Raw genomic sequence first — 19,472 nt, 5'->3', positions numbered from 1 at the left:
GGCTAGAAAGGAATGATGCTAACAATGATAATAACCATTACTCACATTTATATAAAGTGCATTAAGGCTTACAAAGTGCTTTCTTCACAACAGCCTAGTGAAATGGATAGTACAAATATTACTCTTCTCATTTTGCAAAGAAGTAAAGGAAGTCTTAGGGAGGATGGGTGACTTGGAGAATCCAACAACTAGTTAAGTGTTGAAACTCCTGTAAAAATGCAGCTCTGCTGACTTGACACCCAGTATTCTTTCTATTACCATGTATTCTGCTTCTAATTGTCTGGTGTGCTTCCTTTGACTCACACTCAATTTCTTAGGAATAACCTCTTGTTGAGGAATGTGGGTGAGTAGTCTAGAAAGCAATTGGCGGAGAAGAAAGAGTGACCATTTCTACAATTTTCCCCAATTGGACATCTGTTCACTCTAATTCTAATTAAATTCCAATCTCATCATTAGTCTTTCCCAGAAAACATCAGGGGCATGTCCTCTATATTGATTTTGTCTATCCCATCTCTCCTGCTATTGCAGATGGAAACACAACTTAAAACCAATATTTCCTAAGCTGCAAAAATATCTATGGGCCAACAGGATCAGACAGACCTATTTGCTGGGTGGAAAATGCACTGGGAGGGGAATGGTAACTTTTCTTTATTTTAGTAAAATGTATTTGTGCATTTTGTTTTGATACAACAAATACATCTTGAAAAATACCCAAACACTTCTTCCCCCTAATATGTTTCTGAAAATGATTAGCTTGATTTTTAACTAAAATTTGAGACATACCCTTTACCTCTGACAGTGTGGTACTAACATTGAATTTTGTATTTTTGTTGTTGCCTGTCATGCATGATTTTATTTACACTGTTACAGCCATTGCATATTATTCTTTTGCTTCTGCTTTCTTCACTTTGAATTGCTTCATACAAGTCTTCATCTTCTCTAAATTCTTTTTGTCATCTTTACAGCATATTTTTTCAATCCATCCCTAATCTTTGGGAATGTATGTTGTTTCTACCTTTTTGTTATCATAAATAATTCTACTATAAACATTTTTGTCCATGTGGGCTCTTTTCTTGCTGCCAAGAGCTTCCTTAGGGGTCTAATAATCTCGGGTGGGATCTCTGAGCCAAAGGTTAAGAACAATTTAGTAATTCCAAATTGTAATTCTATATTCCAAAGTACCCTTTTTCTTTGACAGTGTGGTACTATGCAAATTTCATAATTCTGTGGTTCTATGCAAATTGTGTAATTCAGCAATCCACAGCATAATTTCTAAGTGATTTCCAAATTGTTTTCCCGAACTGTTCAATAAATTGATGACTCTACCAGGAGTGAATTGGTATACCTATTTTCTCACAGCCCCCATCTATCAATGAAATTTTCTATGTTTTAGCATATTTTCTAGTTTATGCATGTAAAGAGATACTGCAGGGTTATTTTAATTTTCATTTCAGGATTTTGAACATTTTTTTCAGATGGGAAGTGCTTCTTGAAAAAAAGTTGTGAGCAAGTTGACATAGGAAACAGGTTCTGGGCTCTGTAGTGCCCTGTAAGGGCTGGTTACCTAGACACACAGACATCCAAGAATTAATTCATTTCATTAGGTTTATTGAGCAAGTCCCTCCTAAATGCAATGCACTGTGCTAGACACTGTGCATATATGTTCAATAGACTTATATTTTAGCCCTCAAGAGACTTATATTTCAGTAGAAAAGATGACCCTGCATGAGTAACAATAGCACAAGATAGAATATAACTATAAAAGAGGGAAAGATCTAACATCTAACTTGGTGCATCAGAGAAGCTTTCTTTGAAGAGGTAGGAACTATGCTGGACCTTCAAATAGTGATAAGATTTCAAAAGGTCTCTGGAGACTGGATGGTGGATGGAAAGTGGGAGAGATGTAAGGCATGTTCCAGGATTAGGGAATGGCATGAGCAAAAAGCACAAAAGTGGGAAAGCAAGGGATAAATTTGGGAAATTTCAAATAATTCATTTCAGAAAGAGTATAGTATGGGTGAAGGGAAGTAGCATGAGTAACTAGAAAGATAGATTGGGACCATATTAATGTCTGGTATATTACATGCCAAAGTAAGGAGTTTGGATTTAATTTCATAATGAATGAAAAGCCATTGAAGATTTTCGTGTGAGAAAGTAATGTGCTTAGAGTTATTCTTTAGGGAAGATTAATCTCCTTTGGAGAGAGACAATAGTACAAATTAGCCACTGGGATAGGGAGAAGCCTCTGGTGTTTTGACCCATCTCTATTCTCCCAATTCACCTCTTCTGTTCTAATGTCACTAGCCTTCATGCCTAGACTTGACTCCATGATCTATAACTACAGTGTTTCAATAGCCAATACCCAAGAACAGTTTTTTTTATTTAGGATTTATGAATTTTTAAAAAACAACCTGATAATTTCATTTCACTATAATTGGTCTTCTTTGTAATCCTTTGTATTTTATTTTGTGCATTTAAAAACATTATTCTAAGAATGTGTCTCTAGGCTCCATCAAACTACCAAAGAGAATCTGTAATACAAAAAATTTTGAGAACCCCTGCCCTAAAGTCTCTTGTTATCTCTGTTCCCAACCTGCTAATCTCTACTCCTGGATGATCCCCAGGATCTGATTTCTTGACTCCTCTAGGACTACTGAGCATCACTGGAGAAAGTCAGGAAATGGATGCTGACTTCAATCAATACAAATTTCTGTTGCACGATTTCTTTTGGGCCCTTACTACAGCAAGGAAATCTTTCTATTGTACTCTTATCAACTTTTTATCTAATTCTTTGCAGCAATTGTTCCAACCTTTTTCCTATGTCCTCGATCCTCCAACTGTACCACCACCACCTCTTATTTCACTTAGAGGAAAAAGCACTGTATTTCGAGTCAGAGGGCTTGGATTTGAAACCAAGCTGTGCTATTTGTTCTCTTGTGTAAACTTAGGCAAGTAAGTAAAATGAAGGCTTGGACTTTTGGCTCTAAGTATAAATCTGTGGCTGAGATGGGAATATTCTTAATTCCTCTTCTCTATTTCTTAAAATATCTCTCTGCCAACACCAGCTTTCTTCTAGTTACAGAAAAATAAACATCCCTATTTACCATCGAGAGACAACAGAACAGATGCTATTCAGAGGTAAACAACAGAGGAGCAGTAAGGTTTTGTTGTTGGTCAGTAAACATGAAGGCAAAGATGTGGGCTGTGACTGCTTCATTCACATTCTTTTGTATGCCAAAGGGGACCTTAAGAGGGAAGTTTTATTACCTCAGTCTCCACCCAGCAAACCATTAGGTTTGAGGGGCATAGGATCCCAATTATGGAAGTGGCAAGAGTTACAAGGAAATACCTTATCCTAAATCAGATAGCTGTCTGAAACTTTAATCAACCAGACACAGTCATTTAAAAGAATAAACAATTTTAGCCTGTTTCATTCTGCTAGCTTTGGTTAGCTGCTACCTGACTGAGATCAGGTAGCTTATAAAACCAGTTATATGTTGAAAGAGCTATAGCATTCTCTGTCAGGGTTAGATGTTTTAGCCATTGTAACCCACCTAGTGGTAGAAGAGAGCAGCAGCTGGCCCCAAAGAGCCTAGATAGCTGAAGTTTATTGAATGTGGTAGTGATGAATACCTCAACAACCTAGAGAAAAACAGAGATACTTAACTGGGAAGTGCTACATCTCCAAACCACTAAAGTTAATCTTTCTCCTTGCATCTTTGATCCTCTTTGTTTCTGCCTTTTCCAAGGCCTCCCTCTAATAAATATCTTTCTCACATATCTTCAATCTCTCCTTCTCTACTAGTTCTTTTCCAACTATGCTATTGTGAACCCTGTGTATTATTCCTTTACAAGACTATAAGCTTACAAAGTCACAAACTGTCATCTTGTCTGAATTTTGTGTCTCTCCCACAATACAGTGCCATTTCTTGCAGAGGGTTCTTGCTAAATATGTTGGCTGAATTAAAACTGCAGGTAGGGACTTGGTAGTCATCTGCAAGGAGGTGACAGATGAATCCCTGAGGTTAAGTGTTTCTGCCCGTAATATGGGAAAGTGTGTTTAAATTTCACAAGTTGTGTCTTTTACAAAGGCAATCAAGGCTCAACAAATACATTTTTATCAATCAATAAAGAAGTATTTATTGACCTCAGCTCTGTTTCTGTAATTATGTTACTTTGCTGATTATAAACTAACAGATGAAAGGCAGAAGTCAAGCTGTTACCTTCAAGAATGGAAGGCTAAACAGATGTGCACAAAATGTAAACAAATTTATGAATTTGCTAAATCTATTGCTATTGGCTATTGCTATTGGGTAGTACTTCCTTTTATATATCTTTGATTGATGGATATCAATCCAGTAGTATATGGGCCCCTTGAGGGCAAGAACAATGTTTTATTTTGTCTTTGTATTACCAGCACATAATACATTGTCTTATGAATAGCAAGTACTTAAGAAATGCTTGTTGGATTGGAATTCCCAATCTTTCCTCAGCTAGTACCATGTTACCAAGGGAGATATTAGTTTGAAAGCAATTTACTTAGAGATTAAACAAAGAGAAATAATAAACCAGCACAGAATCAAGATGGATTCAAGGGCAAGTACTGAAGAATTAATGCAACAGCATAGCATGCTCTGGTTATGAGTAGTGTCAAGAGTATGAAATTTCTGATTGAACTGAGGCAAATTTAGGGATGATAAAAGGTTTTGTTATTATTTTGGTATTATTATTTGTTAGCCATTCTGGAGATAACAGGAGGATTCATGAGGAGAAAAGATTGTTACTTGGGGTATATAGAATAATAATGAAAATGGTAAAGAGAAGGCAGAATTGTTTAGTTTTTATTTATCTCCTATTTTCTCTGCCAGAGAGAATGCTCTTTGACTTGGAAAGAACAAAAATCAGCTAACAGGATATAGATATGTAAGGAGAGTCAGAAAGCATCTAACTGCCTTCATTGAGTTCAAATTACATGACCCAGATGAACAGCATCCCTTGACCTCTTGTTCTATCACCAAGGCATCAATAGATGCCTTGCTGAATCTCAACTCCGGGTTACTCACTCTAGTATCTGCTTTCATGTGCTTTTTAATGAGGCTGGAAAAAGCCATCCATTCATGTTGATTGTGTCTACTATTTATTTTAGTTATCAAATATCAACTGGGCCCTCATTTTAGCATAGCAACCCTTATACTATTCCCTAATTGACTCTCTCACACATTCTTTACAGTGGCTCAAACTTCTTATGCCACCTTCTCTCTGCTCCCGGACTCATCTGAAGATCTTGCCTCCTACTTTAAAGAGAAAAGAGATCTGTCATGAGCACCTTCTTGTCTTTTCTCCCCACTTCAAAGCCTCTCTATATAAATTGCCCATATCCCACCTACCCACACTTCTTTTTTTCTTTTCTTCCAAACTATGAGGAAGTAGTAGTCCTTCTCGTCAAGGTAAATTTAGCTCTATGTGTGCCCTTGATATCCTACCCCTTCTGCCTCTCCCCCTCTATCTCTCTCTTGCCCCTCTGTCCCTCCCCTTTTCTTCCTCCCACACACCCCTATCTCCAAGATTTCTCCTTATCCATTAGCTCTTTCCCTGCTGTCTAAAAGATGCCCAAACACTCCCATCCTAAACAAAAGGAGAAGAAAGTCATTTCACTTAACTTTGCTGTCATCTCTGCAAACGAGCATCCTATATCTCATCTCACTTTCAAAAACAAAATCTTAGAAAGGATCATCTAAACTCATTGTCTCCATCGCTTTACTTCCCACTTCTCAACCTTTTAAAATTTGATTTCTGACTCTGATCACTCTAAAGGAAATTCCCCTTTGGTTACAATGATATTTTAGTTGCTAAAGCCAATGGCCTTTTCCCTCCAGTCCTTATTCTGCTTGGCTACTCTTCAATTTCAGTACACTGTTGATAAACTGGGATTTTTTTCCTGGCTAGTCCATCTTTGATTTTAAATATTCGCATGATTTTTCTACTACTTCTGACTTTTCTCAGTTCTCTTTCCTGGCTAATCTTCTTTCTCTGGCCCATTTAGCATGGGTGCTCCCTAAAGCTCTGTCCTGAGTCCTCAAATCTTTTTTCTCTGTACCTCCTGGTCTTATCAACTCCCATGGTTTCAACTAGATGATAACTAAATCTGTATGTGAAGTCATAATCTCTCTGCTGAATTCTAGTCCCATATAGCCAGCCATCTGCTGGACCTCAGTTGGATGCCCCACTGGCATTTCAAGTTGAACCCATGTTAAAAAAAAAAAAAGGAAAAGGAAAACAACTCATCATCTTCTCTCCTCTATACTCTATACTCTATACTCTATACTCTATACTCTTACTCCAATCTTCCTCATTTTTGTTGAAGATACTACTATCTACTTCCTCCAGTAATTTTATTTTCCACCTGATCGAAGGTGAATTCAAGAGATTCTTCTCATAACTGAAGTAATGAAAGACTTCTTCCATCTGATCATTACTCTAAAGTCAAAGTATGGGGAAAGTGGGTACTGCTCTTATGGGGATCAACCCAAGCTGTCCCATGTCCAGTAAGTACACATATCTCTTTAGCTAGAGTTGCCAGTTTCCTCAAAGTTGTTAGTTGTAAAGGGGAAAATGGATTTAGTGCAGGGCATTGTTTTGGAAAATGAAAATTAAGGGAAGACTGATAAAGTTTTCTTGCCCAGGTGGAATGAAGGACTTTGAACTAAAATACTATCTTAATGTTATTTTGTTATAAAAAGGGAAAGAGATTTCCCAGTATGCTTCCATACTTAGCAGTCTTGTCCATTTCCCTGTTTTGAGGATTATATTTTCATCATCATCAATGTCCTCCTGAACACTGACAGTCAAGGTTGCAAGATGTCAAAAAAACCACATCTCTGAACTGGGCACTATGTTTCTCTCTCCTCATATGCAAAGTTATTGCTATAGAGTCTCATCAATTAAAAGGTTTGGTTAATGAATAGATGGATGAATACTCATCATTTTCAGGCAAGCAACAACTTCTTTTGACTATCTTTTATGCAAAGAGCTGTAAAGACACTGTAGGGGAAATAGAAAGGACTGAAGATAAAAATTCTTGCCCTTGATGAATTTATTATCTAGATTGGGAAATTACATACCCACAAACTATTCAAGAACATTTACAAAGCAATGAAACTGCATTTCCCTATGGAAAGAATGAGTTAATATGAAAGACTGGATTATGTCATTTGCAGGGGTCAGTCAGAGTGGTAGAGAAAGGGAGCATTGGAACTACACTCAAACTTTCCTAGCATGAGAGGCATTTTCTCCCTCTTTTTTTCTTTTTGCCTCCTCCAAAGAAAAGTTATTTACTATATCCAAGAGCTAAAATGCAAATATAACTGAAAATGCAGTGGTGCTATATTATGAGGGTAGCCCTGAAATCTTAAAAGGGACTCCTGACTTTCATTTATATTCTTGAGAAAAGAGAACATGTTTATTTCAAGGAACTGAAATGCAAGATAAGTGATGGGACAGCAAGAATTCACACGACTTCCCTAAATGACTTTGAGCCATCTGTTCTGGATAAATTATATCCTAGTGGCCTTCAAGAATTTAAATATGTGCTTGCTGGATCTATATTGGTTATATTAAAGAATCATGTAGAATGGAAGAAGTGCTTCAAGATTAGAGATAGGAAAAACTTCTCAATTTTCAAAAAGGAAAAATAAGTAGATTCTATAAATAATAAGTCCTTGAAGTTGATGTTGATTCCTAGAAAAATTCTGGAATGGATAAATGGCTTGTGAGAACTCAGAAAAGAAAAAGAAAGAAAAGAAGTCATTGTTAGAAACCAGTATAGGTTCATTAACAAAAAGTGATAGACAAATCACATTTCATTTTAGATGGGATTACTAGACTGGCAGGTCAAGACAAGGTCCTTAGAAGTTTAATGAATGTTTGTTAAATAACTAAGTGAATGAACTCAGTCATGGTAAAATCCCAGAGACAGATCATGAAAGTTCCCAGAGCAGCAAAGAGAGCAGTGAATATACTATAAGAAGAGTAGTAGAGACTACTAGCAATTCACAGATGATAAATATTCAAGGAAAAAACAACAATAAAACTCATAATCTTAAAAGTTTAAATACAAATGCACAAAATACAAGTAATAAACATGTCAACAGGAGGTTTTAATGTAAGGAGGTAAATTTGACCTCATGGGTATCTCTGAGACTTGATAGAATGGGATTCATGACTGAAATAAGATTCTGGAAAGGTATGACTTTGGAAGGATATTTTAATTTATTATATATTATATAATTAATATATTAAAATGATATTTTATGATATACAGAATGACCTGAGAATAGCATAGAATTTGGATGAGGATCCTTGGAAACAGAAATAAAAGTAATGTTATTATGGAGCTATACTACAGATTACCTGGATAGATGGAGAAAATAGATGAGGAATTCAAGAACTATATTATGAACCTCCTTTGGAAGTATGATATAATAGTGAAGAGGGACTTCAGACCTATGAGACAGCTAGATGGCCTACTGTAATGATATCAGACTCAAATAGAAATGTATCTTACATATTGCCTTAGAAAACCAAAAATTAATATTATCTGTTGTATTCTATTTTTATTTATTTTGTTAAAAATTTTCCAATTATATTTTAATCTGGTTTAGCCACACTGGAGAGTTTAGTATGATACCTCTGGTCTAGTAGATAGAGTGTTGTTTCTCCTTCATTCTTTTTCTTTTTTTTTCTCCTTCATTCTTGAAGAGGACCATTGACATCAGGAGAGTGATGTCTTGACTTGCAAGTGAATTGGATTTAAGTGAGGCAGAGCTGTGCAAAGTCATCAGCCTCACTCTCCCCTCCAGGGACATTTGAGTCCAGTGGCAAGACATAGGTCAGGACAACTGGAGATGACCCCAGAGGCAGTGAGAGATCCTGGCCTTTTTAAGCTAATGTCTTTCCCAGATCTCAGTCTGTCTGACGCAACACCTATTCAGTGATGTAAGGCTAGGTAAGAAATGAGGTAAAAAACAATAGTGAGAAAGCAAATCCATTTTGCGTCTGTTTTCTCTTCCAAGGAAAATGACCTTTTAACTGGGAAGGGTAGAGCAAAAATAGTTAATGGGAAGTTCATATCCTAAGTAAAGGAAATAATAAGAGAATTCCTAGTTACTCTATAGAAGTTTATCTTGGGTTACTAAAAGAATGGACAGATATGACTGCTGACTGATTTAGAAAGCTTGTGGAGAACAGAAGATGTACCACAGAACTGGAAGGTCCTGATTTGCAGAAAAGAGAAGGAGTCAGAAAACTAAAAGCAGTGAGATTAACTTTTTTTTGGCAAAAATTCTAGAATGTAGTATTAAATAAATAGTTTATGAGAAATGGAAGCAATAATCTCTAAAAAGCCAGTGTGGCTTTGTCAAGAATGTCATGACAGAATAACCTTTTTTCTGTTTAAATAACTATACTAATAGATCAGGGAAACACTGAGATATACCTAGATTTTTATAAAGAATTTAATGACTTTCATTCTATCCTTATGTATGAGATAGTAATATATAGGCTAGGTAAGAGTACAGTTAGGTAGGTTCAGAGCCCAATTAAAACTCAAAGAGAAATTAATAATGGGTTGATGTTACCTTCAGATAAATCTCTTGAGAAATACAACTGGAATTGGTTCTTGGCCCCTTGCTGATAAACAATTTTTTAAATCAGTCACTGGGTATAAATAATATATCGCTCAAATGTGCAGATTAAATGAAATTGGGAGGGATAACTAACAGATGGCAAAAATTAGCATCCAAAAAGATCCCCACCACATATAATAGAAATTGGTAAAGATAAATACAGGGTCATTACAGATCAAGAGCTAGAAGAAAGCTCAGAGGCCGTGTCAGACATTCCTCTCCCCCATTATATAGCTGATAACACTGAGATCTAGGGAGGTTATATGAGTTACCCAAGAGTCACAAAGTACTAAGAATCAGAGATGTGGATTTGAACTCAGGTTCTCTGACTCCAGAGCCAGTGGACTTTCTGCTACACCATATTGTCTTATTTGTGTCAAAAAAAAAAAAAGCAGCCTGGGGACAGCTAGGGGGCTCAGTGGATAGAGCACCTGCCATGGATTCAGGAGGACCTGAGTTCAAATGCGGCCTCAGACACATAACACTTACTAGCTGTGTGACCCCAGGCAAGTCACTTAACCCCCATTGCCCAACTGAAAAAAAAAATCAGCCTTACAAATAGAGTATCAGGGAGGGTGAGCTACAGAACTAAAAATGGGAAAAAGACCTAGGGAGTATAATAGACTAGACTGTAAGCTCAAAAATGAGTCAATTTTGTGATATGTTGATTCATTGTGATCACATAATATGTAATATGTGTCCAATCCAACCTGGTCTGCATTAAGAGGTCTAGGATTCAGAATGAGGTAAGCAACTGTCCTCGACTATACGTTACCTTTCTAATACCACCTCAGGAATTTGTGTTCAGTTCTGTGTGTCTCATTTTAGGAAAGACATTGATAAGCTGGAGTACATGGAGAGGGGGGCGAGTAGAATGATGAGATAGATAGTGGTATGTCATAGGTGGATCAGTTTTAGAAACTAGGGATGGTTAGCCTGGAGAAAAGAAGATTTATATGAAGGTCATGATCATGGCCCTCAAATGTGAAAGAAAGGTGGTCACGTGAAAGGATTAGACTTATTCTGCTCAATATCAAAGGGCAGAGCAAAAAGCAAGAGTTCTAAGGAGACAAATTTTATCTTAACACAAGGAGAAAATTGCTAACAGTTAAAGTTGTCCCAAAATGGAATGAGTTGTTTTGGGAGGTAATTAATTTCTTATCACTGATAGTCATAATAGTAATATAAATTAAAATGGCAATAAAAAAGAATACGGACTCTTTCTCAAGTGTGTATACATATATGTACACACAAAAATATATATATATGTAATTTTTTTTTCTTAGCTGTTACACTAGGTAGTATAGTGGATAGAGTGCTGAGTCTGAAGTCAGGAAAACCTGAGTTGAAATCCAGCCCCAGACATGTATTGGTTGTGTGACTCTAGGCAAGTCACTTGACTCTTGACTACTTCAGTTTCTTCACCTGCAAAATAAGGATAATAATAGTACCTATAACAAGGTTGTTGCGAGGATTGAATGAGATAACATTTGTAAAGTGCTTAGCACAGTGCCTGGCACATAGTAGACACTTAACAAATGCTTGTTTTCTCCTTTCCTATAAGCCCCAACATGTATTTCTCTAGATTCTCTTATCTTAAGCCTTCTCCTACCACAATCCATCCTTCACACAGTTGCCAAATGATTTTCCTGAAGTGCAAGTGTGATCATGTCTCTCTCATACACAAACACATACACAACATACACACCATTTCACAAACTCCAATAGCTCCCCTTTACCTTAAGGATTAAATAGAATTTCCTTTGTTTGACATTTAGAGTTCTTCATAAGCTGGCCCTTTCCTATTTTCCCAATCTTCTTCCCTTTCATCCCCTGCCTCACACTTTGTGTGTCAGTATAGACATACTAGCCTCTCTGCTATTCCACACACAGGACACTCCATCTCCTATCATTCTATCATCTCTCATCTCTGTGCCTTTGTACTGACTGTTCTTCAAGCCTGGAATGAACTCTTCACCTCTGCTTTTTGGAATCAAGACTCAGCTCAAGTCCCACCTTCTTCAAGAAGTCTTTCCTGATCGTCCTAGCTATTAGCACAGCCCCTCTGAAAACCACGTCGGATTTTGAACCTATTCAATATATACTTGTGTGTGTGCCCATTATTTTCATATTAGAATGTAAGCTCCCTGATGGCAGGAACTGTTTGTATTGCCAACACTTAGTACAGTGTCTGGCACATAGTACATGTTTAATAAATGTTTATTGATTGAACAAATGATTGATTGATAGATTTCACTGACTTTTTTGAACTGAACTAAACAGCAAATTCCATTGAATAGAAGCTTCCAGGGCTTCATAGGGCTCCTTGTTCCATTTAGGATTATATTCATGCTATTTTGGAGAATCAGAAATGAATAACAAACTGTGAATTTTGTAAGCAAGGAATTGGGAGAATGAACATTTCAGGACAAAATTCTATCACATAGTTTTTGGTTAAGAAAATTGTTTTTGGTTAGAAAAGGCAGCATGGCATAGGATATAAAGAACCAGCCTTTGAGTCAGGAAAACCAGGATTCACATGAACTAGCCTCTGACATAAACTGATTGTATAACCTCAGGCAGTTTCTAAAAAGGAGTTGCCTATCTGCATTTGTGGAATAAGTTTCCACAATGGAAGTTCCACAATGGACAAAAAAGAAAGAATATCTATATTTTTCTATTTCTATATATCATATGGAAGGAAAACAGTCCCAGTCCCTAGATGTTTCTTAATATTTTTAAGCAATATTGTTGACCAAATCATGCAGAGAAATCTCAGTAAGTTTTTTTTAAACTCACTGGATCTCAGTTCATGAGTCTGAGGCTGTTCCTTTGGCATGCTATTGGACAGAAGGATCAAAGAGAATGGGCTGTAATAATAAGGCATGACACTACTCCAAAGAATTAAAGAATCGACCTTGCTTATGACAGAAAGCCTGGATCAGGAAAGCATGTAGAACCAATGCCATCTTACACTGAGGATGACAACTATGGCCTTGCTCACTCATCTGAAAGTTGAATGAAAAGCCAATTCGAATTCAGAAAGTCCCCAAATGTCATTAGCACAAAATAGCATCAGTGTTAATTTTAAAATCTTTTCCATTTGTCAGCCTAAATTAGATCCTTACTATTTTTATGTAAACACAAACATTTACTTTGACAACCTTTTATTGCAATAAAAGTATGAATTGCATTAATTTTTCCTATATTGCCTAAAGTCCGCAAATATTTGTGTAAAGGACAGTTGTATAAAAGAAAATGCAGCACACTTTTACATTTACTGTACAATAGGTTTTCCCACTAAAAATGTATTTCAAATCTACTGAGAATAGCTGGTAATGATTATTATAGAATCACAGAATTGAAAAATTATAAGGGACTTCAGTGACCATTCCATCTAAACCATCTGACATATTATATTAAAGTGAGAGGAATGTAAATACCCCAAAACATTTTTATTTAAATCTTCTAACTTGGGAAGGCACTACCAATGTAATTGATTATTACTGAAGTTTGATATTTTCTTCTTTGCCTCTGATAACCTATGATTAGTGTGGTATAGTAAAGAACACTAGACTTAAAGATGAAAAATCAGACAGTTAATCTTCACTCTCCCGAGAAGGTACATATAGGGCACTTTACTTGGGTAAGTCACTGTTCTTATTTCTTCCCTGCTTCACGGGATTGTTGTGAATGAAATGTCTTCCAACTTTAAAGTGCGCTTATAACAATGAACTGATAATAATGTTGATCATATTTAATTTTTTCTAAGTACATTGATGAACCTGCTAAGTCCTTAGACTTTATTGCTGGCTAATCAACAGCCATTGAACTAAAGAGAAGTATTTGGTAGTTAATTGTTCAAAATTAAGGAGCTAGTTGCCTATAATGTGTAACTAGGAATGAGATTCCTAGAAGTGATCATCCCCACAAATGAGCTGACAAGGAAATAACCATATTGTAAGTGCCGCACTCAATTAGCAATTTGTTACCAGAGAAAAGGAAGGATATTAGTACTTTACATTAGAACTATATTAAGTATTTTCAAATTCTAGGCTTTGGTAGGGAAAAATGCTCCCATGCTCTGCCAGGATCAACATGTCTAAGTCAGTACTGGGTTTTTAATATCAAATTAGCCAGACTTCAATTATTTTCTGTGGGAGTAAGAAAGGTTCCAAAGTCATTACAGCAGAAGAGGATAAATTCTCCAAACTACTATGGCTAGATTGTTTAGGATGAAACTGAATGCTGTATAATAAAACAGAGAGTTGACTCTGGCAAAGATAAAGGCCTATGGAAACTTCAGAAAGTGAGATTAGTATATTTCTGGAAAAAAAAAGGAAATTTTGTGTTCCTTAGTTAGGGAAAAGGGAAAAAAAAAGCCCAAGTGACATCAGAATAAAAGAGACAAACTACTTAGTCAATGCAACACCAATTTTATTAGAAGAACTGTCCAAGGTTTTCAAACCAAACACTCTGATGTTTCATAGGTTGGCTATAGAATTAACTTAGGACATATGTTCTCCCAAGTAAATGTTTCTTAGTTTCTTGGTGTACTAGTTTCTTAGATTCTTTATTTCTTAGTTTTAATAATCATTCCAACACAGAGATGCATAAATTAGGTATATATTAGTTGGATATACATGTACTAAGTATATATACTTATCAGTTGTTAACATAGTCACTTTAACATTCAATAGAATATATTGTTTATAAGTGCACGCAAGATGTAATAAATTTCTATGGATGTTATCTATTTATCATATACCCTCAATTGAATTGCTGTATCAGGGGTCCTTTACTTGTCCCTTAGTGTTACATGATATTTGATGTTTCGATGTAATATAGGCACCCTTTCATATAATTTTGTAACATTCTAGGCTTTTTAGCAAATACCAAATAGGTTCTACCGGAGGAAATATCTTCCATTCAAATGTATATGCTTGTATATTATTTGTAGTTACAATAATTTAGATATTATTCTAATTACTCTGAAGAGGTTTTATAGTCATGTTCCAAAATAGTCTTGAGTCATGGAAACAGCTTTCCATTTAATATGTTTATGTCCTAATTTTCTAGGCTAACAGCTGAGAAATGATTTTTGTTTTCTTTTACATGCAATGTTACATCAAGTTCTAATCAATTAGTGGCAAATTAAATCTTCTCTTAAAGTCATGGATATTTAGGTGGGTACTAAGACCAGTCTGAACTGGCAAGAAATAATCTCTCTCCTGAAAACAAACAAACAAAAAACCCTTCACATTATGAATGCTGATTTTGTATCTCCTCTGCAGTAGTCTACTTTATATGGTTCCAAAGTCAATGGACTCTTTTTAGTTTGGCTGTCCTTCTCTCCTTTACAGGGTGCAGAATCACTAATGAAAGTAGTATATGATTAGTATATATGCTGATAGTCAAGTTTTTGTTAAATATTCCATTGAAGTAAATGTAATCTATGTCTTATATATTCCTATATTTGTTTCACAAATATGTTATACAACTGTAAGTATTGAGACTTTGGATAGAAACAGCTGACACAAGTAAATCCAAAGTCTGTACATTTTGATCTTACTGCAATCAAAGCCACAACTAAAAACAGCAAGACAATCCAGGCAAAGCCATACATCCTAGAGGAGGAGAGGGTTACAGAATTGTGTGACAGGTTGTGCTTGGTGTTAAAACAGCTGTCACCTGGGTTCTGTAACCCTCACCCACTTCAGATCCTCTTCAGACTTCTTCATCCTCCCCAGGAGCCTGGGAGGCCTCACCACCGGCTTGCCTATGAGCTGTCTTGGAGTCATCTGTATTCATGGTGGACATCGCAATGGTCTCGTAGTCTTCATTACGGGACCTGAAATCACAGAAGCGAAAGAGAGCCTGCAAATCTTTCTGGAAATTCTTGTTAAGGAACCCATAGAAGACAGGGTTGACACAGGTGGAAATCATCGCCGTCAGGTGGCACAGGAGGAACAGCAGGTTGTGGTGGCAGATGGAGATCAACTTGTGGTTCCAGTCAAACACCGTGTTAAAGATGGTCAGGGGCATCCAGCAGATGGCAAAGGCCACCACAATGGAGAAAAGCATCACGTTGATCCGCCGGGCTTCTTGGGCTCTATGCTTGTTCTCTCTGATCCTGTCCATCATGTCATTCCTCTTCTTCAGTCGTATGTAGATCTGTAGGAAACAAAACAAAAACATACCAGTGTTTTCTAGCTCAGGTTAAAGACCCATTTAGTGGAATTGAGGGCAAATATAGGTTAAAATAAATGTTAAGAAAATAAAAGTGTTTATTACCTTGAGGTAGCAGACAAGAATGAACACCAGAGGCCCAAAGTACTGCAGCACCAAGAGAATAGTGGTGTAAGATAGCCTGTGCACATTAGAAGGGAACAGATCGAAACAAACATACTTGTCCTTGAAGGTTGGGACAGTGACATTGTGGAATGGCTCATCAGTCAGCACCTGATAAATCACAAAAGGCAGGGAGGCAGCCACAGAGAGGAACCAGATCAGGGCAACTGCTAAAAATGCATGGATATTAGATGGTCTCCATCCTCGGGGGTTGACTATAAGCTGATGGCGTTCCAAGGCAATGAGAACCAGAGAGAAAATGGAGACAGTGATTGAGACACATTGCACAAAAGGATTTAGTTTGCACATGGCCTCACCAAAGATCCAGTGATCCATTAATGTGTAGACAAAAGTGAAGGGCAGACATACAAATGATACCAGAAGGTCAGAAAGGGACAGATTAACAATCAGAATGTTGGTCACATTTCTCAGTTCCTTTTGCTTTAGAATGATTCCTATCAAGGCCAGATTTCCAGAGACCCCCAGAAGTATGACAATGCCATAAGCTAATGCCATTGTAAATACCATGGTTACTGGTACACGGCATTTATTCTCTTCAATGGGTGCATATGGGGGGTGGGTGTCTGTATGGTTAAGAAATGATTCATTGAAAAAAGAGGGAAACAATGTGTAATTCATTTTGGTGCTAATTGGTTATCTTTCTTTAAAGAAGTTCAATCTTCATGTGAAGTGTGTTTGCAAAAACTGGGTGTGAGCTCTTCATTTTCCTCAATAACTTTGCATAACCTGTAAAGAGAAAGTGTACACATTTGTTACTAATTTGATTCTGTGTTTGGTAGTCATGCCAAAGAATGTCTTCTGCTTTTTTGTTTCTTTTTTTGGAGTCAGTGTTCAAGTAAACTAAGATCATGTATGTACTTGCACCCATACTCTTTCAAACAGGAGTTTGCCTTTTGCACACTGTTTGTGGGGTTTTTTTGTTTTTTGGCACAGGCCATAACTCTATCTTTTCTTTTTGTTTGTTTGTTAGGTTTTATTAGGTATGGGTTGCTTTAGAGGTTGGTACAGTAGATTCTGGGATCTGGGTTCAAGTCCCATTTCTACCATTTATATCCTGTGTAACTTGGGCAAGTCACTAAATTTCTGTGGTGCTTCATTTCCTCATCTGTAATGTGAGGGGGGTTTGACCTCTAAAGTCCCTTTTTCCTAAATTTATGATCCTAAATCTTAAGGAGAAAATGGCAAAAGTGGAAGAAATAAAGTATGTTATTACCTATTATGATTCTTGTCAGTAAAAGGGAAAGTTTATGTGGCATGCTCTGTGGTGAATAATTATTTTTGTGTTGAATGGAAGTGTATATCAAAGAGAACATTTTTTCTATACTATACCGTTTAGCACTTGTCCATCTGGCTGATTAAATCAACACTAATATTGGGTTAAAGGTGAATCTTCAATTCAGGATAATTTCAGACAGAATTATCAGGAGAAGCAGAATGAGTGGGAGGGGGAGGGACATATTCCACCTTCCTGAAAGAAAACAACATATACATTTAGGAGAAAACAAACAGCAAGAGAAATAGGGACAGGGTGGGGAAATGGAGGGAGGTGGGAAGCTCTATGAAAATCCATGACTTTACATCAATTAAAGTTCATAACATAATTAAGCCTTGGGAAATAAAACTTTAAATTTTAAAATTTAAATTCAAAATTTTTAAAAAATAAAATCCCAAGTTGCTAAGTCATCCTGAATTTTATAGGGGCTATTTTTAATAAATACTCAAGCTAGACAGTTCACCATTTATTTGTTTAGGAAAAGAAAAGACAACAACAGCAAAAATAAATTAATGTGCAAAATTGGGGCTACTTTGTTAGTTACATAATACTCTGTTACTTCACTGTAGGAGGGAGAACTAGCTCAGCTGACAGTTGGTTATGAACAACCAAAAAAGACAAGTATTTATGGTAGCAAGCAAAAAACAAATAGATAGACAGTCATGATCCTTTGGAGCTGAAATTTAAGGAGACTAAAAAAATGCCAACTGAACTTTATCTAACAAACTATAATTCTCCATCTGGGAACCTCAGATTCTGTAAACTCCAGGCCTATTGCCTATATGCACACCTCACAAATTAAATTGTTTTGCCAGAGCCAATAAGTTTGTCAATTCATTTTCAAGCCATAAAATGAAGGGGAAACATCTCTTACAGTGCCAGCCTCCCAACCCCTCACATTATTCTTTTTCTTCGTGATCCCTTTAGCAATCCAAAAGAAGAACAAATACATTCAGCATAAATAATTCACTCACCCATCAAAAGGTAAAAACAGGTAAAAAAAAAAAAGGGTAAAAACTCACCTGAGAGGTTGTTTTCTGGTTATTTCTGAAGAGCTCAGGTCTCTGTGATGACACGAATGACACCAGTGACAACAGGATAATCAGAGGGGTATCAGGTCTGGGAAGAAGAAAAGTTAAATTCTCTCTATATGGCCAAGATTAACCCTGAAAACACCTCTGGCCCACCAGCCCATCTGGGAAGGAACTCCACTGGGCTGAATATCCCTCTTATATCACTACCATTTTCATCCCATCCTTAATGCCATTTCTAACCTGGACCATTCAGGAGAACACAGTTTTTCTGGGTGGGGTGGGGTGAGGTAGAGATGAATGGGGCTAGACAGAAGCCCTAGCCTTCAAGAAAACCTCTAGAAAACACCAACACACTCCTCAACAAAACTCTAAGTCAGCCACAGATATCAGGTAACCAGACTTGCTCCCAAAGCGCCTTCCATCCACTCCCAACCCAAACTGCTTAGGGGAAGGCCCACAGACTCAGTTTCCCCAAAAGAAATCAGGAGGTGCTGCCCTCTGGTCTTAAAGAAACAAAAAAGAAATTGGGGCAAAGTGAAGTGCCAACTCAGAGCCACGTTTAATCGCTCCTGGCAGTGTTTTCTTAAGTCCTTCCGCCCCTCACGCATCTCCCTCACCCCCCAGAGATCAGACGAGGTTTTGAACAACTTGCACAAACCTTCAGGCTGGACAGCTCAGCTCCCAGCCGGGACCAAGAGCTGCGTCTTGAACCCCCGAGCCCGGGAGTCGGCAACGCGTAGCTAAAAGCGATAAAGCAGATAGACCCTTAGGTTAAGTCTCTAAGAGACCCCCAACTCCCAACTTCATCCCACTTTAGCTATCCCGCGGCCGTTCCTTAGAGATCGCCAATCTTCTACTCTCTCCCCTCCTCCCCTTTGCTTATCCCGCCGGTCCACCCCGATCTCCATCAATCCCTTTTGAAGGGAGACGGGAGTTACCTCCTCTTGAAGAAGATCTGTCCAGCTCTTTCCAAGAGAAGAAGATGGTGAGGACTGGAGAAGGGAGTAGGGAGCCCGGGGTATTTCTTCAGTTCGGGAGCCTAAGGGAGATTGATGGACAGGTTTGGGAACGCCCCCTTAAAGCTGAACTCCTCCTTAACCAAAGAATTGC

General features: G+C 37.2%; 2 protein-coding genes across 18 annotated transcripts in view; one reads left to right on the top strand and one right to left on the bottom strand.

Annotated features, from left to right (window-relative positions):
- Nucleotides 1-19,472, top strand: part of NPY5R (neuropeptide Y receptor Y5) — a 182,801-nt gene that overhangs the window by 137,849 nt on the left and 25,480 nt on the right. The window contains exon 6 of one of the 17 annotated variants that reach the window (XR_013484200.1): nt 11,577-11,866. The exons of the other annotated variants lie outside the window; for them this stretch is intronic. The gene's annotated coding sequence lies outside the window, so the exon portion shown is untranslated. Of the gene's footprint in view, nt 1-11,576; nt 11,867-19,472 lie in introns of those variants that run through there. 17 annotated transcript variants of the gene reach the window in all.
- Nucleotides 14,104-19,391, bottom strand: NPY1R (neuropeptide Y receptor Y1). The gene is made up of 6 exons (XM_020969694.2): nt 19,301-19,391; nt 19,021-19,102; nt 18,351-18,447; nt 17,385-17,523; nt 15,978-16,781; nt 14,104-15,857 (listed from the first exon to the last, which is right to left on the bottom strand). The coding sequence occupies exons 5-6, from the start codon at nt 16,671-16,673 to the stop codon at nt 15,411-15,413; spliced, it is 1,143 nt and encodes a 380-aa protein (XP_020825353.1). The 5' UTR covers nt 16,674-16,781; nt 17,385-17,523; nt 18,351-18,447; nt 19,021-19,102; nt 19,301-19,391; the 3' UTR covers nt 14,104-15,410.

This window comes from Phascolarctos cinereus, unplaced genomic scaffold, assembly GCF_003287225.1.
Source record: "Phascolarctos cinereus isolate Bilbo 61053 unplaced genomic scaffold, phaCin_HiC Scaffold_9;HRSCAF=440, whole genome shotgun sequence".
Taxonomy (NCBI): Eukaryota; Metazoa; Chordata; class Mammalia; order Diprotodontia; family Phascolarctidae; genus Phascolarctos; species Phascolarctos cinereus.
The sequence above is the reverse complement of the archived record's forward strand: the minus strand, read 5'-3'. Positions and strand labels throughout refer to the sequence as shown.